This window comes from Hippopotamus amphibius, chromosome 8 (genome assembly GCF_030028045.1).
Source record: "Hippopotamus amphibius kiboko isolate mHipAmp2 chromosome 8, mHipAmp2.hap2, whole genome shotgun sequence".
Lineage (NCBI taxonomy): Eukaryota > Metazoa > Chordata > Mammalia > Artiodactyla > Hippopotamidae > Hippopotamus > Hippopotamus amphibius.
The window spans coordinates 144,843,316-144,867,177 of NC_080193.1; the positions used below are offsets into that span (position 1 = coordinate 144,843,316).

Here is a 23,862-nt window from a genome sequence, read left to right on the forward strand (position 1 = left end):
TTAGTCACTGGATGTGGGGGCCTGGGAAAGGGTACTTCCCGGGCGATCACTTGGGGGTGGCGGTGACCTCAGGAAGGAAGTGCCCGGCTGTGGGGAGGCCGAGCCTCTGGTCCCTTCCCTTCAGCCTTGTTCACTGGCAAGGTCGTTTCTAGCCCAGGATTTTTTTGGGAAAATAGTGCGAGGACTTGAATTATAGTACATTTAAGCGAAGACACGTCCATGGGCCACGTGTATGGATGGAGGGTGACAGGGCTGCCGACGGGCTGGTCCCAGGAGCCACCCCCAGGGTCCCCGGCACGGAGCGAGCAAGGACGGAGCACACGGCAGAAACCACAGGTCGGAGGGCAACTAATGCTCTTTATTTACACCACAAGAGTGACAAGTCGTACGATGAGGTACAAACACTGGACTCCGGGTGAAATGGAGTCGGCCGTCGGGGCAAGGACACCGCAGTCGGTGAAAAATCCACCCACACAGAATGAAACAAGAATGAGAAAACCGAGAACAAAATCTCCAACTCCATTGAGCAAAGGAAAGAACCACTGGAAGGTCAGGACCATCAGAGAACTGGTTAAGTTACAGACGAGACAGGTCTCTGCTACCAGCCTGGCGCCTGCAAACAGGAGTCGGGTGGGACGGGAAGTCGTCACCACTGTATTTTCTACGACAGACCGAGAGGAGCTCTTGGGTGAATAAGGTCAACCCTCCTCCTATAGACAAAGGATAATATGCTTGTCATTCTCATAAATTGGAAAATAGCGCCTCCATTGTGGGGCCCACACACCAAAAAAAAAAAAGAAAAGAAAAGAAAAAAAAGGAAAAAATGGAACAACAAACAGAAACTGTCCGCTTTCTTTTTCCTTCAATAGGAGGCTTTTAATCATGTCAAAGACAAAGTGAGCTGAGCTGGGAAAGCTCTGCTTCATTACAAGGAAGAAATGGTTTCCTTTCGATGCAAAGTATGATTTTAAACCACAGTGCAGCACAGTTCACGACTGCTGAGTTTAAAGTGAAATCTTAGCCATACATCATCTAAAAGTCAGGAAAAGTCGGCACAGCTGTGCGGAAAGGGCCGCTGGGGCCTCGGGTTCCCCAGCAGAACCGACGGCCACCAGGGCTGGGGAGGGCGGCGTGCGCCTCGCCCTGAGCAAGGAGAGAAGGGAAGAAACCAAACAGGACAAATCCCTCCAAATCAACCCGAGAGAGACAGGCAGTTCTGAATTCTGCGTAGTTTCCCTAAAACACTGTTTCCACATAAATACAATAAACTCTGTTATTGGTATGTCACAAGTGCTAGATAAACTTTTTTCTTAATATGACAAATGTTTAAGTAGTCCTTTTTATTTTTCTTACAATAAAAAGTACAATTTCTTAAGAATAAGTTCAATAAGACGCAAACGTTCCCCCCTCCCCCACTCTCCTTCAAGGTTTTGTTTTGTTTTACAGAAAAATCCCCATCTTTTGTGTCTGCAGATATCACGGGAGGGGAACAAAAGAGCGTTTCTCTTCTTCCCCAAGCTGCCGCATTCGGCGTGCAAAATCCGTATACAATATAAAGACATGCCGCTCGTACAGCCCATGCAACCTCCAGGTGTAGGAAACTTAAAAAAATATATTCATATGTATTTATATATATATTTATATATGTATCAATGCCCGTAAAACACGTGGGCCCAAAAGTCTACAAAAAGAAGAATGGAATGAGCGTGTGGCTGTGACCAGGAAAGAAGGAATGTTCTGATCGAAAATTAAGAACAAGAAACTCCGTTGCTAGTGCTGCAAAAATCAGACTCACTTTTGTGTCAGACCAGTACAAAACGGTCCTTCCTCTGGAAACAAACTCTGAAAAGAAGTAAAGAAAAACCCAAACACTTTGACAAAGTGGCCCTTCAGAACCGGAGGGGCGGCCAGTCCCAGGGGCTCGGCGCGGCCCGGGGACGGCCGCCTGCTGGTGGCGCAGCTGGAAGGCCCAAAGGCAGGGTGACGCCGCGAGTCCCGGGGCATCACAGGGTTTCCCGCAAAGGGATATAAAGTGCTCACTTGCTGACCCCCGGCCAGTGCCCCCAAGGCCTCTTCAAAAGAACGCAAAGGCTAGAGGTCCGGGAACCACGGAGGGACGGTGTGGGGGCCCTCCCTGAGGCGGCAGGCCTGCGGGCACTCCAGCGGGCCCTCCGCCATCTGCCCTGGACGGCTGGCCGTCAAGAAGGGCTGAGTGTGTCTTCAAAGAAAAGAAAAGGCTACACGGTACTGCGTTAAGCACGCTTTGAAGCTGGAGTGAGCGGACAAGGGAGAACGCTCCCCCTGCCGGGCCTTCTGCAGAGGAGGTCTCTGTTGAATGAGATTAGAAGTAAATCCCCCCCAAGATAACTTGGCCACCAGAGTCTGTGATATCCCATCACCTGTAAAAAAGGCCAGATGATGTGTTCCTCCCCAGGAGACATGGCTGGAGGGAAGTGGGCTGGCCGTGGGGGTCCCCATGGGAGAGGCGTGCCGGGAAGGCCAGAAGAGCCAGCCGGCTGGGCCCTGCCACCTCTGTGGCTGCACCAGGTGGGTCCAGCTGCCTGCACACTCCAGCTCCCTCTGCCAACTTGGGCCTCGAGGCAAAGGGCCAGAGGAGAGAGAACACCAGACATGCCCCAAGGCCTTCCCATCCTGCTCTCAACCACTGTCCAAAGTCTGACCGACGGCAGCCCGGTGACCAAGCCAGTCCAAGGACCTGGATTCTCTTGGTCCCAAGTCTGGCTGCGTCAGAGGCTCTTTCAGAAGCTACCCTGTAAATGTCACCAAACTTGAACTTGGCAGGGGTTCCCTTCTGTGGACAGGCTGTGTCCGCGCTTCCTCAGGCCTGAGCCTGACACACACTTTGGAATGAAACTGGTGGCTTCAAGTGCTGGAAATAAGTTACCAGTAAAAAGTGACTTTCAGTTACTGTCAAAGAGAAAAAGAGCAAAGGCTGGCCATCCGGGTCGGGAGTCTGCTGTCCGCGCACAGGCTCCAGGATCCAGGCCGACTGCTCCCGGCCGGGGCCCTGCCGCGTGGCTGCAGCGGAAGAACCCAGAAGGGGTGCTGGGCCCCTCGGCCCCATGCACTGCTGACGTGCTTACAAGGTCTTTGGAAAAGTGAAGTGAAAATCCTATCCTGACCACGTGGTCAGAGACGTTTAAACACGTTTCGCGAATGCTGACGGCCCGCGGTGTCTGGCAAGCGCCCCCTGCTCAGCGTTGCGATGACCATCCCCCCGCCCCCGGCCCACTGTGCGCGGACGGCAACGAAGGCCCCGCGCTCTGTGTGCAGCCGAGGGACGGGCCCAGGGAGCAGACCTCAGACCCCGCCGCACATTCGGTGCTCACTCTGAAAATAAACTCTGTGCTCACTGTACAAAAATAAAGACAATGAAAATTAAAAAACGAAAACAACAACAAAAAACAACACCTTCCAAAGTTAAAAAAATGTACAAGCAAAAATTCAGAAAGGAAAAAGGTTGAGACATCATTACCATTCAGAAAACCGCTAAATGGTGAGAAAAAATGTAAAATTCACAAAACAATGCTTATTCAGGATCTTTTTGTGAAAAATTCATACAAAATCAACAGCAAATTTATATTCTTTGCTATAAAAACTCATTAGGTACACATGTGCATGGAGGCTTGGCGTGGAAAGGGGTGGGGTCAGAACATAATTAAAATGAAAGTACAATCTTGCAGGGCAGTTACCCCGTGGCGAATGTGTGACTGAAAGCTCTCCAATCTGGAGTTCAGAAATACATGAGCTTCAAACCAGATCCCTTTCCATAAGCACCTTGATAGCTAATTCACAAGTCGTTCATTCGCCAGGGACCTTTACAATCTGCATTTATTATATATATATACTTTTTCTATAAATGCATTATAAATATTTTATCAAGATTTCATAAGAATCAAGTTTCTTAGCTTGGAATACATTGGAATATATATTATACATATATATATTTATTTATACCTAAAATTTAAGCAATACTTCATGCTACTTGCTTTTAATAAAAAGCATTCCGATCGTAACACTGAAAGTGTGCCTAGGACATGCTTCACAACCAAATGGAGATGCTCAATTGTTATATGTACGAGAAAAGAACACTTTGGATTCATTTAAAATTTGTTGGACTTTAAAACCCCCAACAGTATTTGCCACTTTTTTGGAACTACCTCCATTTTTCTTCAACAGCAATAAAGTGAAACAGGGTGGCAGGACCTCAGCCCTCCAGAGCCACTGGCCACGGCCAGGCAGCTCAAGGAGCGCCAGGCCAGCACGCACCGGCCTCTGGCCCCACCGGCCACAGGGAACTGTCCCACCGACTCCTGCTGTTTATTTTTTCTTAAGGCATTGTTCCTCAGACTTCAGAAAACCCAGCCAGAAAAATCCATCAGAGCGATAAAAAAAAAGGCACAAACGCGCGTCTTCCGCCAGCTTCGAGAGACCAAAGCTGGCTCCCGCAGGCTCACATTTCTGCTTTTGTCCAGTTTTTTTTTCCTTAAACACGCGCCCACTCTGCGTCCACCCCCACCGCGCAGCGCGGCGTTCAGGGGCCGGCCAGAGCCACAGCGACTGACTTTCTCTTAAAAAGAAATAAGCTACAGGATGAGTTGAGTGGTTTACACAGAACTGTGGAGTTGTGGGGAGTCACCAAACCGTAAGCACCAGTTTTAATCAAGTTTGTTTTGTGTCGTGAGATCTTTGATTTCCGTTTTCTTTTCCTCGTGTCGGCCGGATGGGCAGCTCCGCCCTGAGCTGCCACAGGCTCCCTCCCTCCGTGGCGTCCCCGGGGGAGCCCAGAGCGCCTGCTTCCGCGTGTCCGTGTGTCCGCGCGCCCCGGCGTCTGTCCGGGTCCCGGCAGGCAGAGGGCCGCCCGCTGCAGCCGGCCCCGCGGTGCCCGCGGGCGCGGAGAAGGCCGCGGCGGAGCTTCAAGACGGAGACAAACAAACAAGAGAACCGCAGCTTCGGGGCGGCTACAGGGGCGGCTCCTCTTCCATGGGCTCCTCGTCGGGCCTGTGGGGTGGCCGGGGTGGGGGGCAACGGAGGGGACAGGAGCAGAGGGTGGGCGGGTGGCGGTGCCCGCCTGCCCGGGCACATCCCCCCCTTCCACCAGGACTGCTGCCACCCCACCACCCCACCCCCAATCCCCAGCTGACCCCCCAGCCCCGCCGCCCCCACCCCGGTAGGTGCTCCCAGTCCAGGTGCCCTTCAGGCGTCTCTAAGGGCCGTGTCACCTGGCCCTGGGCGAGGGTGGGGACACCCGCCCTCCCTCCCTCCCGGGTCCGCTGAGCCCGGCAGGGCCTACAAGGAGAGACCACGTGCATCTGACCTGCCCAGGGGCAGAGGCTGAGGGGTCCGAGACCACGCCAGCACTCACGGCCGGCCGCGTCCACGCTCACCTCTTCTCGGGGGCCTTCACGCCCACGGACAGCGAGGCCATGGCGGTGACGGTCTCGGCCTCTTCGTTCTCGCACGTCTGGGCCTCGACCAGGGAGTAGGCGGCGGTGGAGGCGAGCCTCTGCAGGGAGCGCCAGTACTGGCCTGCGGGAGGGCGCGTCGACTCGGTTAGGGAGCGGGACCCTGTTCACGGCCGGCCAGCGGCCGCCCGTGCCCACGGGGCTCGAGCGGGACCTGTCCCTGATGACTTTAAAAGCACCACTCTCTCCGGAGACAGAAGCCAGGGAGTCGCCTGGTCACAAACTCACAGAGGCTGGGACTCTGGAACAGCTTCCTCACAGCCTGCAGACACAAGCCCTCCAGAAGAGGATGGGGGCCCAGGAGGGTCCCCAGAAGGGCTGCTTCCTCACAGTGGGGCAGCGGCTTCCTGACTCTCACCCGGAGCTCCCGAGATGATGGGGATGTGCAGGGGGGGCGGGGGTGGGGCAGGCAGCCTCTCGGTGTCTCCCGCGCCCCAGGGCTTCCCGCTGGGGAGGCGGGGGGGATGGGCCCCAGGCCAGGAGCTCAACGCCGCGGCCCGGAAACCCTGCTTTCCACCCACCGACATGGGCGGTCTCATGACTGGGCGACCTTGAAGACCCAGGACAAACAGCTGTGTGACGAGGTCAGGGCCGGAGTCCCTGGCTGTGTGCCCACCCCCGGGACCCCGGGCCCTGATGCGCAAGGGCAGTGTTGGGAAGGCGGCAGCGCCCGTGCTGGTCTCTGCGGGCTGAGGGGTCTCTGAGCTGATGGGGTGGGATCCTCTGGTCCGGGGGCAGAGGCCAGGTCTGAGGACACAGGCTCACGTGCAGGTCCCACCCCCGCCAGCTGGGGACCTGGACCAAGTGACCTCACAGACTCCTTGAGCCTCAGTTCTCTCGCCCCATAAAACAGAGCTGATGACATGACAGGTAGGTTGTGGGGAAACGAACGGGGCAAAATGAGGGTCTCTGCCAGCTGCCTGCATCCTGGCTGAAAGTGAGGCACTGTCACGCAGGCCCGGGGAAGCTGCCGGCGGTGAGAGGGAGAGAGAGGAGCCCCCAGCGGGAGCCAGGGCAGCCGAGCCCTGCCCCTCCCTCGGGTCCCTACCCCAGGAGGCTCTCCCAGCTGAGCCCCGGGCCGGGCCACTTACTGTGGATTTCAATGACCTTCTCCATCGACCGAACAGCGTTCGCATTGGGTCTCTGCTGTAAAACCTTTTCTGGGAGAGGATCAAGCTGGGGGAGAAAGGAAGAACACAGGTGAATTCAAGGACATCGATAATCCCTGTGTGCATTCAGATGGGGTGTCCGCAGTCGGCATCTTTCTGCAGGGTACTTGCTAACAGAGTAAACAGCTTTGAAGAGCCAGGTGTGGCTGTGGTATTTATCATAGAAATTTTTGTTTTCTTCCAATAATGGGGAAGAGGGTAAACGGAAGGGACCGAGCAGCATCTCAGCGAGGGAACCTCTGCTCCGAGCTCTCCTCTAAGGCCCGCAGCAGATGCCATCAGCAGGTGCACACGCGCCCGCCCAGCAGGGCCGCAGGGCGGGCCAGAGCCCCTGCAGCCACAGAACCGCCCAGCACATGGGGAGGAACAGACCACAAATACGTAACAGTGCAAATAACCAGATAAGCCTACAAAACTGGGGGAGACCCGCTGGGCTCTGGAACAAAGCTGGGACTGGCCAGGGAGGTCAGATGTTGGGGGACAGGCCCCGGGCCGTGCAGACCTGGCTGCCCATGACCACCCCTGCCTCCCGGATGAGCGGGCAGAGCGGGTGCATGCAGACGATGGCCCCCACCCGTGCTGGCGGGAGGCACGTGACCCCAAGCCAGGCCGCCAATTAGCACTGCCCGTCCGGTTCTAGGATGAATGGATTCCCAATCACAAAAATCACAAAACACACAAGCAAGCGACCGTGAACTTGGGTCAGGAGGAACAGACAAGGTTTCTTTTATTTTTTTTAATTTTTAAGTTTTTTATCTTTTACAATAAACTGCATATATTTAGAGTGTACAATTTGGTATCCCAATCTCCCAACTCATTCCCCCTCAACCCTCCCCACTTTCCCCACTTGGTGTCCCTATGTTTGTTCTCTACATCTGTGTCTCTATTTCTGCCTTGCAAACCGGTTGATTTGTACCATTTCTCTATAATCCACATATATGTGTTAATATACAATATTTGTTTTTTTCTTTCTGACTCACTTCACTGTGTACGAAAGTCTCTAGGTCCATCCATGTCTCTAAAAATGTCGCAGTTTCATTGCTTTTTACAGCTGAGTAATATTCCATTGTATGTATGTACCACATCTTCTTTATCCATTCATCGGTTGATGGACATTTACTTTGCTTTCATGTCCTGGCTATTGTAAACAGTGCTGCAATGAACATTGGAGTGCATGTGTCGTTTTGAATTCTGGTGTTCTCTGGGTGTATGCCCAGTAGTGGGATTGCTGGGTCATATGGTAGTTCTATTTTTAGTTTTGCAAGGAACCTCCACACTGTTTTCCATAGTGGCTGTATCAGTTTACATTCCCACCAACAGTGCAAGAGCGTTCCCTTTTCTCCACACCCTCTCCAGCATTTACTGTTTGTACATTTTCTGATGATGCCCATTCTAACTGCTGTGAGGTGATACCTCATTGTCATTTTGATTTGCACTTCTCTAATAATTAGTGATGTTGAGCAGCTTTTCATGTGTCTCTTGGCCATCTGTATGTGTTTGGAGAAATGCCTATTTAGGTCTTCTGCCCATTTTTTGATTGGGTTGTTTGTTTTTTTGATATTGAGCTGGATAAACTGTTTATATTTTTTGGAGATTAATCCTTTGTCTGTTGATTCATTTGCAAATATTTTCTCCCATTCTGAGGATGGTCTTTTTGTCTTGCTTATAGTTTCCTCTGCTGTGCAGAAGCTTTGAAGTTTCATTAGGTCCCACTTATTTATTTTTGTTTTTATTTCCATTATTCTCGGGAGTGGATCAAAAAAGATCCTGCTGTTATTTACGTCGAAGAGTGTTCTTCCTATGTTTTCCTCTAGGAGTTTTATAGTGTCTGGCCTTACATTTAGGTCTTGAATCCATTTTGAGTTTATTTTTGTGTATGGTGTTAGGAAGTGTTCTAATTTCATTCTTTTACATGTTGTTGTCCAGTTTTCCCAGCACCACTTATTGAAGAGGCTGCCTTTTCTCCATTGTATATCCTTGCCTCCTTTGTCATAGATTATTTGACCGTAGTTTATCTCTGGGCTTTCTATCCTGTTCCATTGATCTATATTTCTGTTTTTGTGCCAGTACCATACTATCTTGATCACTGTAGCCTTGTAGTATAGCCTGAAGTCAGGAAGCCTGATTCCACTAACTCCGTCTTTCCTTCTCAAGATTGCTTTGGCTATTCGGGGTCTTTTGCGTTTCCATACAAATCGTAAAATTTCTTGTTCTAGTTCTGTGAAAAATTCCATTGGTAATTTGATGGGGATTGCATTGAATCTGTAAATAGCTTTCAGTAATATAGTCATTTTCACAATGTTGATTCTTCCAATCCAAGAACATGGTATGTCCCTCCATCTGTTTGTGTTGTCCTTGATTTCTTTCATTAGTGTCTTGTAGTTTTCTGAGTACAGGTCTTTTACCTCCTTGGTTATGTTTATTCCTAGGTATTTTATTCTTTTCATTGCAATGGTGAATGGGATTGTGTCCTTAATTTCTCTTTCTGCTCTTTCATTGTTGGTGTATAGAAATGCAAGAGATTTCTGTGTGTTAATTTTGTATCCTGCAACTTTACCAAATTCATTGATTAGCTCAAGTAGTTTTCTGGTGGCATCTTTAGGATTTTCTATGTATAGTATCATGTCATCTGCAAACAGTGACAGTTTTACTTCTTCTTTTCCAATATGGATTCCTTTAATTTCTTTTTCTTCTCTGATTGCTGTGGCAAGGACTTCCAAAACTATGTTGAATGGTAGTGGAGAGAGTGGACATCTTTGTCTTGTTCCTGATCTTAGAGGGAATGCTTCCAGTTTTTCACCATTGAGAATGATGTTTGCTGTGGGTTTGTCATATATGGCCTTTATTATGTTGAGGTAGGTTCCCTCTATGCCCACCTTCTGGAGTTTTTTTTATCATAAATTGGTGTTGAATTTTGTCAAAAGCTTTTTCTGCATCTATTGAGATGATCATGTGGTTTTTATCCTTCAGTTTGTTAATATGGTGTATCACATTGATTGATTTGCATATATTGAAGAATCCTTGCATTCCAGGGATAAACCCTACTTGATCATGGTGTATGATCCTTTGAATGTGTTGTTGGATTCTGATGGCTAGTATTTCGTTGTGGATTTTTGCATCTAAATTCATCAGTGATATTGGTCTGCAGTATTTTTTTGTAGTATCTTTGTCTGGTTTTGGTATCAGGGTGATGGTTTAGGAGTGTTCCTTCCTCTGCAATGTTTTGGAAGACTTTGAGAAGGATGGGTGTTAGCTCTTCTCTAAATGTTTGATAAAATTCACCTGTGAATCCATCTGGTCCTGGACTTTTGTTTGTTGGGAGATTTTTAATCACAGTTTCCATTTCATTACTTGTGATTGGTCTGTTCATGTTTTCTATGTCTTCCTGATTCAGTCTTGGAAGGTTATGCCTTTCTAAGAATCTGTCCATTTCATCCAGGTTGTCCATTTTATTGGCATATAGTTGCTTCTAGTAGTCTCTTATGGTGCTTTTTATTTCTGCAGTGTCCGTTGCAACTTCTCCTGTTTCATTTCTAATTTTATTGATTTGAGTCCTCTCCCTCTTTTTCTTGATGAGTCTTGCTAGAGGTTTATTGATTTTATTTATCTTCTCAAAGAACCAGCTTTTAGTTTTATTGATTTTTGCTATTGTTTTCTTTGTCTCTATTTCATTTATTTCTGCTCTGATCTTTATGATTTCTCTCCGTCTACTAACTTTGGGTTTTGTTTGCTCATCTTTCTCTAGTTTCTTTAGGTGTAAGGTTAGATTGTTTATTTGGGATTTTTCTTGTTTCTTGAGGTAGGATTGTATCGCTATAAACTTCCCTCTTAGAACTGCCTTTGCTGCATCCCATAGGTTTTTGGGTTGTTGTGTTTTCATTGTCATTTGTCTCTAGGTATTTTTTGATTTCCTCTTTGATTTCTTCAGTGATCTCTTGGGTATTTAGTAGCATATTGTTTAGTCTCCATATGCTTGTGTTTTTTACAGTTTTTTTCCTGTAATTGATTTCTAATCTCATAGCATTGTGGTCAGGAAAGATGCTTGACACGATTTCAGTTTTCTTGAATTTACCAAGGCTTGATTTATGACCCAAAATGTGATCTATCCTGGAGAATGTTCCATGTGCACTTGAGAAGAATGTGTAATCTGCTGTTTTTGGATGTCATGTCCTATAGATATCTATTAAATCAAGCTGATTTATTGTGTCATTTAAAGCTTGTGTTTCCTTATTAATTTTCTGTCTGGATGATCTGTCCATTGGTGTAAGTGGGGTGTTCAAGTCCCCCACTATGATTGTGTGTTACTGTCAATTTCCTCTTTCATAGTTGTTAGTATTTGCCTTATGTATTGAGGTGCTCCTATAGTGGGTGCATATATATTTATAATTGTTATCTCTTCTTTGTGGATTGATCCCTCGATCTTTATGTAGTGTCCTTTCTTGTCTCTTGTAACATTTTTTATTTTAAAGTCTATTTTATCTGATATGAGTATCGCTAGTCCAGCTTTCTTCTGATTTCCATTTGCATGGAATATCTTTCTCCATCCCCTCACTTGCCATCTGTATGTGTCCCTAGGTCTGAAGTGGGTCTCTTGTAGACACCGTATGTATAGGTCTTGTTTTTGTATCCATTCAGCTGGTCTGTGTCTTTTGGTTGGGGCATTTAGTCCATTTACATTCAAGGTAATTATCGACATGTATGTTCCTATTACCATTTTCTTAATTGTTTTGTTTTTGTTTCTGTAGCTCCTTTTCTTCTCTTATTTTTCCCGCTTAGAGAAGTTCCTTTAGCATTTGTTGTAGGGCTGGTTTGGTGGTGCTGAATTCTCTTAGCTGTTGCTTGTCTGTAAAGCTTTTGATTTCTCCCTCAAATCTGAATGAGATCCTTGCTGGGTAGAGTATTCTTGGTTGTAGGGTTTTCCCTTTCATCACTTTAAATATATCATGCCACTCCCTTCTGGCTTGCAGAGTTTCTACTGAGAAATCAGCAGTTAACCTGATGGGAGTTCCCTTGTATGTTATTTATCATTTTTCCCTTGTTGCTTTTAATAACTTTTCTCTGTCTTTAATTTTTGTCATTTTGACTACTATATGTCTTGGTGTGTTTCTCCTTGGGTTTATCCTGCCTAGGACTCTCTGCACTTCCTGAACTTGGGTAGCTATTTCCTTTCCCATGTTAGGGAAGTTTTCAACTATAATCTCTTCCAGTATTTTCTCAGGTCTTTTCTCTCTCTCTTCTCCTTCTGGGACCCCTATAATGTGAAAGTTGGTGTGTTTAATGTTGTCCCAGAGGTCTCTTAGGCTGTCTTCAGTTCTTTTCATTCTTTTTTCTTATTCTTTTCTGCATCAGTGATTATCACCATTCTGTCTTCCAGGTCACTTATTCGCCCTTCTGCCTCAGTTAATCTGCTATTGGTTCCTTCTGGTCTATTTTTCATTTCAGTTACTGTGTTGCATATCTCTGTTTGTTTGTTCTTTAATTCTTCTAGGTCTTTGGTAAACTTTTCTTGCAACTTTTTGATCTTTTTTCAAAGTCCTGAATCATCTTCACCATCACTATTCTGAATTCTTTTTCCAGAAGAGGGCCTATCTCCTCTTCATTTAGTTGTTTTTCTGGGGTTTAATCTTGTCCCTTTATCTGGTACAAAGTCTTTTGCCTTTTCATTTTCTCTTTCAGTGGCTGTGATTTTCAGTTCCACAAGATGAACTACTGCTGATACTGCTTGATTCTGCTGTCTGCCCTCTTGTGGAGGAAGCAGTCTAGGAGGCTCGTGGGTGCTTCCTGATGGGAGGGACTGATGGTGGGTTGGGCTGGGTGGGCGAAGCTCAGTAAAACTTTAATCTGATTTGGTGGGTGGAGCTCAGTGAAACTTTAATGTGCTTGTCTGCCAATGGGTGGGGCTGTGTTCCTACCCTGGTGGTAGTTTGGCCTGAGGCTACCCAGCACTGGAGCTTACAGGCTCTTTGGTGGGGCTAATGGCAGACTCTGGGAGCGCTCACGCCCATGAGCACTTCCCAGAACCCCTGCTGCCAGTGCCCCTGTCTCCTCGGTGAGCCACAGCTGCCTCCCACCTCTGCAGGCAACCCTCCAACACCAGCAGGTAGGTCAGGTTCAGTCTCCTCTGGGGTCACTGCTCCTTCCCCTTGGGTCCTGGTGAGCACACATTTTTGTGTGCTCTCCAAGAGTGGAGTCTCCATTTCCCCCAGTCCTGTGGAGGTCCTGCAATCAAATCCCACTGGGTTTCAAAGGCTGATTCTCTGGGGATTCCTCCTCCTGTTGCTGGACCCCCAGGTTAGGAAGCCTGACATGGGGCTCAGAACCCTCAGGACTTCTGTTGTATAACTGTTCTCCAGCTTGTGAGTCACCCAGCCAGCATATATGGGATTTGATTTTAACGTGATTGCGTCCCTCCTACCGTCTCATTGCGGCTTCTCCTTTGTCTCTGGATGTGGGGTGTCTTTTTTGGTGAGTTCCAGTGTCTTTCTGTCGATGGTTGTTCAGCAGTTAGTTGTAATTCCGGTGCTCTTGCAAGAGGGAGCGAGCGCACATCCTCCTACTCTGTCATCTTGATTCTGAGCCCAGACAAGGTTTCTAATACCACGTTCCAATAAAAGGAACCCGGCTCCTTGGAAACATGGCTTGTTCCAGGGCTGGGGTGGAGAGGAAGCAAGGTGAGCCTGGGGTACCCCGAGTGCAGAGAGTGAGGAAGGACGCGCTCAAAGACAAGACGACGGGTGTGTCAAAGGAACACACGCGGGGCCCAGGGGAACAGAGCATGTACAGGCACTGCATTACATCTCAGAGTGTAAAATTAATACCCACAAGTCCATACTGACGTGGTAAGTGACTGGATAAATAAATACAGGGAGAAAAGATGCATCTTCCTTAAGAGGAATTCCAAATAACTTCTGTGCACACCTGCTCTCCATGAGGTGGAGCCTGCCACCCGCCACCTGCCCCCTCGTGTGCGAGCTGAGCTGTGTAGTGGCATCCAGCAGAGTCCACGTGGGAAGGGGAAACGAGGAGCTTGGAGCAGACACCTGACCGTACACTCCAACCCACGGCCCATGGTCAACTCCAGCAGAGGTGGCCCACATACCAGCTCACAAAGCAAGTGTCCACAAAGGACACCTGCCACCCAGACCCCCTTTTCTTACCATAGTGCCATGTTAGAAATTGATAACAAAAAGAAAACTGCGAGCCCTGTGGTTGACATTAAAAAACACACCAATTGTGGGTCAAAGAAGAAATCATAATAGAAATTAGGGAGTTAGGAAACAGAAATTAGGAAAAAAATAATGAAAATACCACACATCACAGTGTGTGAGATGCAGCTAAACATGGCTCTGGGGGACCTTTATCACCTTCTGTGCATACACTGGAGAACAAGACTGAGAAGTAAGAACAGAGCTGAAGAAATGAGCAAGAGAACAGAATGGCCCCAGAGAAAGGAGAAAATACACAGAGAGGGGCAGAAATGCATTTTGGAAAAAAAAAAGTTACTGCGTATCAACTGAAAGTTGATTCTTTGAAATGACTAATTAAATTGACAAGTTCTGGCAGGGCTGACTAAGAAAACTAAAGAGGAGGCACAGATACACACACTAGGATGAAAAGAGGGCCACGACTACAGCAATGGCAGAGATGAAAGACAATAAAAGAACACCGTTAACCTCTGTCGATAATTCTGAAAACATGGCTGATATGGAAAAAATTCCTGGTAAAATGTAACTTTCCAAAATTAATTCAAGAAGGGATTAAAAAAATGACTAAATCAGTCATTTAAAATTTTCACCCAAAGGAGACCCATGGCCCAGGAGAGCACTCCCAGGCAAGGAACGGATTACTCTGATCCTACACTCACTCTTCCAGAGAAGAGGAAAACAGGGGACTCCCAACTGTCCATCCCTCCATCTGCCCATCCATCCCTCCATCCATCTGCCCATCCATCCCTCCATCCATCTGCCCATCCATCCCTCCATCCATCTGCCCGCCCATCCCTCCATCTGCCCGCCCATCCATCCCTCCCTCCATCTGCCCATCCATCCCTCCATCTGCCCGCCCATCCCTCCATCTGCCCGCCCATCCATCCCTCCATCTGCCCATCCATCCACCCATCCACCCATCCATCCATCCATCCATCCAATTTCTCCTCCCAAGAATAAATTGGAAAAAGGTGGTCTAACAGAAAGATGGGCAGAAGACATGAAGAGCAAGGCTGAGTGGCTACGAGACGCGTGAAAAGGTGCTGGGCCCCCGGGGGATGAGGCGGTGACCCTCTACCTCACCGGGTGCTGTGTCACCCTGCAGACTGGCAGGGGTCAAATGTGAGATGCCGTGTTGCTGAGGCTCGTCACCCACTGCTGAGGGCCTGCGGGACAAGGACTCTGATGCCTCCTTGTAACGTGGGACCCACCCCCCCTCCTTCCACCAGGATCCCTCAGGGACGCAGTTGCCCTCCTGTCCCAGGACACTGCACGGTGTGACCCTGGGCTGACCGGGTAAGTCCGGGGCCAGAGAGCAGATTCGGGAATGGAGCCTCTCCAGGATGACCCAGCTGCCCCCCGCCCCCGCGCATCCCCGAGAAGACAGCAGTGTCCCCGAGCACCCGGGTCAGCGGGCCCTGGGCTGAGGGTGATGAGGGCAGAGCCCAGGCCCCTCGCAGGCACAGAACTGGAGCAGAAACCTCGCCTTTTGGGTCTGGGGTCCTCACTGCTATAGGTCCAGCAGGTCTATAACCTGCTGCGTCCTGGAGGTTACAGACCAACTCTAATAGTTGGCTAGAATTTTAGTTTTACCACTTTGATGAAAAGATGAGTTTTTAGAAACTAACTCATTCTATAAATCACCCATCACTCTGAGACAGAGAGGTGTATCCGTGCAGCAGAATTTTCTAAAATTAAACCCGGGTCCTGCTGCTCCCCATCCTGTGGCAGGGGGCATCCCCACGGCTAATCTCCCCAGCGGGACCCGCCACGCAGCTGGCGGCTGGCCCTCCTCCCAGCGCCCTCTGCCCTGGTCATGTCCAGCGAGCACCTTGGAGCCCACCACTGTCTGCTCCCCCCCCATTTCTACAGCGGCCCCCTCTTCTCCAGCCGGCCCTGGGCACTGGCTGGCCCTGCGCGGCACGCTTCCAGCCTTGACTCACAGCAAGTGGGCTGGGGAGTGGGGAGACTCCACAAGATATCAAAGTCCTTTTCTACTTGGGATTTTATTCTTTCATTTAATAGATATTACTGAGCAGCCCAGTAAGAACCAACCTCTATTCTACAAACTTAGGAAGCAGCAGGGAACAAAAGAGAACAGGGTCCCGGGTCTGCGGGGTGGGCATGGGTGGGTGCATCATTCACACTGGGGCCAGAGTGGAGGAGGGGCCAGCCGGGAACCTGGGGCACAGGAGGTGCTGAGCGGGGGGTGGGGGGTGGGGCGGCAGAATGTTGATCTTCTCGGGAAGGGCTGAGCGGAGCGGGTGTGACGGGGCGCAGAGGATCGGGTGGCTTGGCAGGGGATGTGAAGGACAGAAAGGCGTCCAGCGGCCTCAGATGGAGAGCAAACAGGTGGCCATAGCCCGGCTCGGCCAGAAGGAGCCGGCGGGAAGCCTGGTCCAGGCCGTGCGAGCTCAGAGAGGGGGCTGTGTGCCCTCACACACCTGGGTGTGCCTGGAAGGGGCCAAGCTGGGGAAGCCTTCAGGGCCTCTCCTGGGAGGACAGAGGGCCAGCCGTGGACAACATCGCATCCCCAGCGACAGACAGGTGGCCCCCAGCTGCCCTGCACCACGTATACCTCATGTGTGCTAGACGTCAGAACCAAATCGGAAAGGAAGCTTACCCTAAGCTCAACCTGTAGGAGGCCGGCCTCGGCGGGGAGTGGGCCGAAAACACGCATGAGGAATGTCCGCCCTCCAGGACGAGAAAGCCCTGCACCCTCGGATCTGACACGCCGTCCGGGCTTCGGTGGTCGTGTAGGTGTGTAGGTGCCTTTCTATTCTGCAGTTTATAGTTTACAAGTGTCCACACCTCAAGTGAGAAGAGTCAAGAGGTTCCAGCACCAGAGCACACAGCCCTTACGTCATCCTGGCGGAACCCGGTCAGGATCTGTGTTGTTCAGATCACACAGAACTCCACTTGGTTGGGAATATCCGGCCAGGAGACCGTGAGATGATGGAGGTCCCGGGCCCCCGACCTCAGGTGCACGCGCCCTGGCCCCACCCTCAGAGCCCCTGTGGGCGGCCACACAGCCGCCGTCCCAGCCTGGTAACCTCCCTGCCTCTCAAGGCCCCGCTCCGGGTTCAGACCCCCGGCCACCCCAGCAGGTGCCCCTGCCCCTCCTCCCTTCCCAAGGAGACAGAAGGCACCCGACAGGCCCCTTGCAGCTCTCCGGCTGACCCACAGCCACCGCCTGCGGCCGGCTCTGCTGACCTGCGCCCCTCGGCCCCTGTGATCCTCCGGGCAGAGGCACCTGTGAGTTCTCTCCGACGTGAGACTCAGAGCAGGTGGGATCCCGTGGGCCGTCCCTACCTGCCCGACCGCATCTTCCCTTCTCTCTGTGGCCGTTTTCTCGGCCTCACCAGGGCTGCTTCCAAAGGTCAGTTTCGGGTCCTTTTCCTCCCCCCAGTCCTCTGCCCTCAGCCTCAGTCCCAGCCTTCCTGCTGGCTCCCCTCTGGAGGGGCCGGGGCCCCCGCCTGGTCACTCCCTGTGCCTTCAGTTCCCACCAGATCCCTGCTGGCCGAGCTCTCCCATGGCCACTCAGGAAGCACACTGCCAGCCAGGGCCCTGCGGTGACACTCTCCCCCCAGACGCGCCCTCCCTGGGGTTCCTGCAGGGCTGGGCAGTGGGTGGGGTCCCCTCCCCCGCAGGAGGGCCTGCCCGGCTGCCTGCTCAGGCTCTGCGGCCTTGGCGTTGAACTGCAGCTGGTGACATGGCCGGACTCAGCAATTACCCGGGACCAGCTAGCATTGTGCTTTCACAGCCCTTCTAGTGAAAACGCAAAGGCTTATGGAACGTGAAGCGTTGGTTCTCAGCACAGTTACTTTGGTAAACAGCAAAAATAAGCCACAAGGGGCTAAAGGTCACGACTCCTCTTGAGAAAAGGTTAAAGGACTGAGACTCAGCAGGCAGCGGGGGGCGTGCACCCAGGATGAAGCTCCCGCGCCCAGGGCCTGGGGAGGCAGCTTCGGGTCCTGCCCTCCCCTCCTCCATTCCCTCCCCCTCCCCCCCTTAGCTCCTCTGCCCTGAAGCCCCCCGCGCCCTGGGCATTCCGCCCAGGAGGGTCCCGTCTCGGCTGCAGAGGACGCAGGGCAGCTTCTCAAGGGGCGAGTGCCCTTCCTGTGGGAGAAGTTGGGGGGCAGACAAGGGCACACGTGGCCCTGGCGGGCACAGTTGGGACACATGGCCCACACCCCTGACTCAGCCAGGCTCTGGCCTGGAAACGCAACTGGCGGGCAGCCTGCTGTGTCGTCACGTTCTGGGGAAGCCGCTGGGTACCACGGTGGCCTTGGTCCAGTAACCAAATGTTCGCAATGCTTCCTAAGATGCGTCAGTCCTGCCTCCGTAGCCGAGGGGGGCGCAGGCCCCGAGTTCCCTCCCCCCCTGCAGAGAACATCCTCTGTGTCCTTGCACTGACCCCGGGCCAGCCCGCAGCTTCCTCCCCCCGCTTCATCCTGGTCTCCCCGCTCTCCTGTCTCACTGGTATTTTTGTCGCTGACAAAATCCTCTCGGAAAAGGACAAGGCATTAAAAAAAACCCAACCACAAGAGCCAAGCATTGTGAACACCCCCACAGGGAGAGCCTGGTGGTCAGCGCTGGATGTCACGGAATCTGCCGGACAAGCAGGGACAAGGGCCTGGATGCGCGTGGCCCCGAGAGCCGCCCTGCTGCTGGGCCGGGCGCTTGGCGCCTCACCACCCCCTGCAGCCCCCTGTGACCAAACGGCCAGCCCCCTGAGGACCAGGAGGAGAGGGCAGGTGGTGCACGTGAGCTCCAGTTAGGGAGGAGGAGCCTGGCGGGCTGGGGGCGGGCGGTGGGCCCTGAGTCTCTGGGTCTCACGCGCACAACGGCTGCTGCTTCACTCCGCAGGCCCCGGGAGCGGGAGCTGTGGGTCCTCCTCCCGCCCTTGGTACCGGGGGTCTAGGCTCTCCCCCTTCAACCCCCTGAGCACAGCCACTGGGCCCTGCTGCCCAGGAAGCACACCTGGTGCCGGGCTCCGGCACCTCCACCGGGCACCGGGTAACCTGACCCCACCGGGAGAGCATCCCTGCGCTGTGTGCACCAGCAGAAGCCCCACTCGGTCTGATGGAGGGAGGGGAGGGAGTGCCAGCAGTGGCGCGAGAGCAGAGCCACAGCTGCCTCCGGGTGTCCCCGCCCGGGCCCCACGCCCCCCAGGAAGCCCTGTGTCTGGAAGCTTGGGCCCCGGACACCTTCCCGCTGCAAGCTGGGCCGTGCCACAGGGCCCTCCTGTGCTGCCGGAACACCAGCGGCTCTCTTCTTGGACCCTCACAGCGACACCACAGCACGAAGCAAGAGAACGCTATGCCGTGGGCGGGCAGGGAACACCAGGCTCCTTTGACGGGGTCAGGAGGCTGGTACGTGGCCCCACATCTAAAGGCCGTGGATGGATTTAAAGTTTCAGGAAGAGCTCGTTTCTGAAATTCAAGGTGGAACCTACAAACCGCGTTTCTGTCAGGAATTTCAGATTCTCAGCAACGACCCCGGCCGCACCCCTCCACCCCCCGTCCTGTCTCCCCAGAGCTGGGGGGCTCCCTCCACGAGGGGCACCCGTGGGCGTGAATGGCCCTGGCCCGACCTGATGGCATTCTGCGCTGGAATGCTCCCAGTGGCCCTCCCTGCCTCGAACCCTCCGAAGTTCCCTCGCCCAGTCCGGACCCGGCCCTGAGCCCAGGCTGTCAGGCCACAGCGCCCAGCCCAGCCCTGGGCATCCCCGGAGGGTCAGAGCAGCAGGACAGCCACTGCGAACCCGGGCTCCAAGCCCCAGCCCCCGAGATGGCGTGGTGACACCTCCCCCAGAACACGCCTCAGAACGTCCCTGAGAGCCGATCGTCCGCGAGGAGGAACCCAGCGAAGCCGTTTCCCCTGTACCTCGCACGTAAAGGGGAGCATCTTTGAAAGGCTGATCCTCAACCACCTTCTCAAGAGAAGCGGGTTCTGACTGTCCTTTTGCCCACCTCCTTCTGGCCACAACCAAACAGTCTTGTCAAGTGGGTCAGGGTCCTCCTATGTGCAGGTGGCAGAGAGCGTGGACACCGCGGGGACAGCGGAGCAGAGCAGCCCCGGCCCCGAGCCGCGCGCGCCCCGAGCCGCCGTCCCGTCCTCCTACCTCGTTTCCCAGCAAAGCGGAGACGCAGGCTTCCGAGGCGTCGCAGATGGCAGTGAGGTCGTGGCCCCCCTCCAGCGCCAGGACGATCCGGCCGCCGGCCAAGCCCATGAGCTGCTTCGTCAGGTACCCGAAACCTGCGAGGGAAGCGGGAGACCCAAGTCGAGGGCAAGGCCAGGCCAGGCGCGACGCCTGGCAGCGGATCAAAGCCCAGAAGTGCCTCACGCCACGTCACGGAGACCAGGGCTGGCACTCTGAGACGCCTGATGGAAGCCAGGTTGCATTGTAATAAACTCATTGAAGAATTTCGGTTTGGGGTTCTTTTTGATCTCCTTGGGAGTAGGGATTACAGTTTCGGAGCTTTGATTTCGCCATGCCCAAGTCATCTCGTACAGGGGCGGGGAGGACGCCAGGGGAGCCCCTCACCTCTCTCCCGCTGCAACCACACAGGCCAGGGGCAGGAGGCTGCAGGGCAGGGCAGCCGCCAGAGCACGGCCACCTGCACGCCAGAGCCCGGGGTCCTGGCCAGCCGGTGTGCCACCGCATGCACGCACACATGCTCTCGCACACGTCGGCGGGCGCCGTGTGCCCTCCAGGCCCTCGTACACCCGCGTCTGGGCGTCTGGCTTTCATCAGCAGCCACCGTCCTCCACCGCACCCACGTCATCCTCCCCCTGCAGGAAACGCCTGACGGGCAGTGGTAATTGCCACCCTCGGCCAGAACGGGCGGATGGTCATCAGACAGCCAGGGACAGCGCGGCCGCCTGTCAGCCCTGTCACGGGCTGCCGTGGGCGGAGCGGGCTCAGTGTCGACTCTGCTCCCTGGCACGTCTGCCCTCTGCCCGATCACCTCGGCAGCCCTTGGCACCCCGGCCCCGGCGGGCGGACGCTGAGGGGCTGCCCTTTATTTCCGTCGTTCTCCTCTGCTGAACCCACGCTCTCCCTGTGTGGGGGCGGGAAGAGGCTCCCCTTGACCAGCTGCACGGACGCTCAGGACCAGGGCCCACCCCCCACCCCCCGGGCCTCGCACGGGTCACTAGGGCCACGTCTAGGAGCCCCGGAAGGACCCCAGGCACCTGGACCACCAGGACACCCGAGGCGCCGGGCGGCGTGGGCGGGGAGGGCATCCGGGGCCTTTCTGTGGACCTGAGGCTGGATGCCGGCGGTGGGGGGTGTTCACTTCTTCATGATTTGCTGAGACAGAGCAGAAGCAAAGGCCCTCCTCCCCTCCAACTCTGAAATAAAACTGCTGTCGCCTCTTTCCCTCTTCTCAGGTTTTCAGGGTCTCTCCCCATCCCCTGCTCCACGTGGAATGACAGCTCTCAGGAGGACTGGGGACCCGGCCTCCGGCTGACAGCACCAGCACGTGGGCCCCGGGCTCGTGGGCTGCACGACCTCATGCCGGCACGACCTCTGGGCGGGGACCCCTGTGGCAGCTTCCTGGTCTACACGGGCCTGCGGCTCACCCTGTGTTCTTTGGGGGTGCCGGTGTTGTGTTTTGGGTAAGATGTACAAGGCAGTGTGCTTCCCCTGCCGCTAAAGGAGACGCCTGGTGTGCACAGCATACCTGACACATGATCCCAAACCCAGCAGCGCCATCCCTGTGCTCCCGGCCACCCGCAGACCCGACTCACATTTGGCAGAGAGGTTGTAGCCTCCGAGGGGCGTGGGGTGGCCCTCCACGGCGTCGAAGCCCGACGACACCAGCACCACGTCCGGGGCGAACTCATTGGCGATCGGCATGACCACGGTTCTGCAGAGGGCGGGCGGATGCGACACTGTGTCAGCCGAGGACACAGCCAGGGAGGGGACCGGACGGCCACCAACGCCAGCTGCGGGGGCCGCGCGGTCACCGCCCAGCACCGGGGACGCAGGGCTGTGTGGCGGAGCAGGTGGGGAGCCCTGGAGCCCACCCACTCTCCCCCGCCCCATTCGAGGCCACGCCATCGGCTATGACTGAGCAACGACCCACGGCGCGTGTGCCAGGGGAGCGTGTTCAGCTAATTAAAAAGAAACCCAGCACTCAGAATCTTTAAGTGGGATACACGGATGATCACATTTAAGAGAACGGACGGATTAGAAACATAAACACGGAGACGTTCAGCAGTGAAGTTACATTCGGGAAACAAGGGAAAGATTCTACCTGAAAAACGGGGAGAAAGCACTTGTTAACACCAGCCCTCGCCAACCCCAGATCTGAGCTCGCAGCCTAACTGTACCCGCACGTCCCATCCATCACGCTTTGTGCTGAGACTGGAGAGAGTCACTGGGTCAGGCACTTCGTCTGTCCCCCGAGCTGGCTTTACTGGACCTGGAAAATCATCCCTGACGTTCGGTCTCCCTCCTGCCCCGCGTGGGCGGGACGGGCAGATCCCAGCGCCCGGCCTGGGCTCCGGGGCTGGCCGAGCGGGCGCCAGGTGGCTGCCCGCGTCCTGGACCGGAGAAGCCCGGGCTCCGCTCCGCGGGCTGGAAAGCCCTCTGCCTGAGGCTCTGAGCCGCTGGACCGAGGGCTGCTCCTCATCCCGCAGCTTCCCTGGGATGCTGGCCCAGCTCCGCACCTCTGAGACCCCTCCCACCCCAGATCTTCAGAGGCCGCGTGGAAGGGGTCAGAGCGCCGGGCTTGGCCGACCGGCCCACCCCACGCCGACCGCGCACCATGGCCCCAGGGTGGGGGGCGGCCATGAAGGCCCCCATGGTCTCATCCAGCTTTTATGAAAGGCTGAGGTCGCCGTTTCTGTTGGCAAAGTCGACTCCAGAATACAGCTTTGGCCAGAGACACAAAATGTTCAAGGTTGCGTGTTCCTCCACCCAGCAGCTACGCTGGGTCACAGTCCCGCTGAGAAGTCCCTCTGATTTCAGGGGGCGGGAGGGCCGAGGACCCCAGACAGCCACACACAGCGGAAGACCCTGCTGCCCTGCCCTGCAGAATCTGCGGGGCGCAGCCAGGACGCCCCGGCCTGGCCCCAGGGACCACGCCCTGCCCGGCGCTGGAAGACCCCCGGGCGCCACGTCCCAGGGGACGTCTGGCCTGCGATGGGTCAGGTGCTGGGAGGGCCCTCTCTAAAGACCTGCACCGCCTTCACACCTGGCACTTCGCCTGCCAGGAAACCCACTCTGGAACTAGGGGGTCGTGGACCAGGTGGGCCTTTCCGCATCTCCCTGCTTTTAGTTTCCCTTCTTCTGAGGCTGCACCCAGTCCACGCTTTCCTCTGGAACGGCCTCCGCACAGCTGATGAAAGCAGTGTCAAGGGACCCAGGCTCTATGCCTCGGAGCCCCCCTCACCCCTTAGGGGCCCAGGAACACGGCGTGTGACTCCAGACCAGGGGCTGGAAAGCGTTCCTGCCGAGGGCCGGAGAGTAACTGTTCCTATCTTCGGCCACACGATCTCCGTGGCCACCACGCCACATCGCCCGTCACGGGAAAGCAACCTCACACAACCCGTGACCACGTCGGTGTGGCCGCGTTCCAATAACACTCAGAAAAAGACGTGGTGGAACTCGGCCTGCGGGCCTCCGTTTGCCAATCCCGCTCCAGGCTCCTGCCATCACGACTTCGGTAAAGTTCTTCCACACGCGACACCGGCCCGGACCTTAGTGATTCTTCGTGCCACTAAGACGTTGCCGTGGAAGTTCACAGCCTCTGTGAACACAGAGTAGAAAGTGCTGTCTTCTGAACACGGCGTCTGTGCTGCCAGTCCTGCCACGGAGGCCGCAAGTGGGGAAAGTCCTGGTCCAGGCAGGTGGGAGGGAGAGGACGCCCCGGGGTCCAGGGACCGCCGTCTGCTTTCATCACGCCCAGTACACGTGGTCTGTCTTCCCAAAGCCGCAGGCCGCCGTCCCCCCACGAAGACCTGGCGGGGCCCCCCCGCACAGGCCTT

General features: G+C 54.2%; 1 protein-coding gene across 10 annotated transcripts in view; it reads right to left on the bottom strand.

The window, feature by feature from the left end:
* Positions 1–466: 466 nt before the first annotated feature.
* HDAC4 (histone deacetylase 4) overlaps positions 467–23,862 on the bottom strand; it is a 290,477-nt gene continuing 267,081 nt past the window's right edge. For all 10 annotated transcript variants that reach the window (XM_057743936.1, XM_057743937.1, XM_057743943.1 and 7 more), the window contains 5 exons: positions 21,619–21,737; positions 19,988–20,121; positions 6,578–6,662; positions 5,409–5,550; positions 467–5,022 (listed from right to left, as the gene is read on the bottom strand). In XM_057743936.1, coding sequence (XP_057599919.1) covers positions 4,983–5,022; positions 5,409–5,550; positions 6,578–6,662; positions 19,988–20,121; positions 21,619–21,737 — 520 coding nt within the window. In that variant the 3' untranslated portion in view covers positions 467–4,982. The remainder of the gene's footprint in view (positions 5,023–5,408; positions 5,551–6,577; positions 6,663–19,987; positions 20,122–21,618; positions 21,738–23,862) is intronic.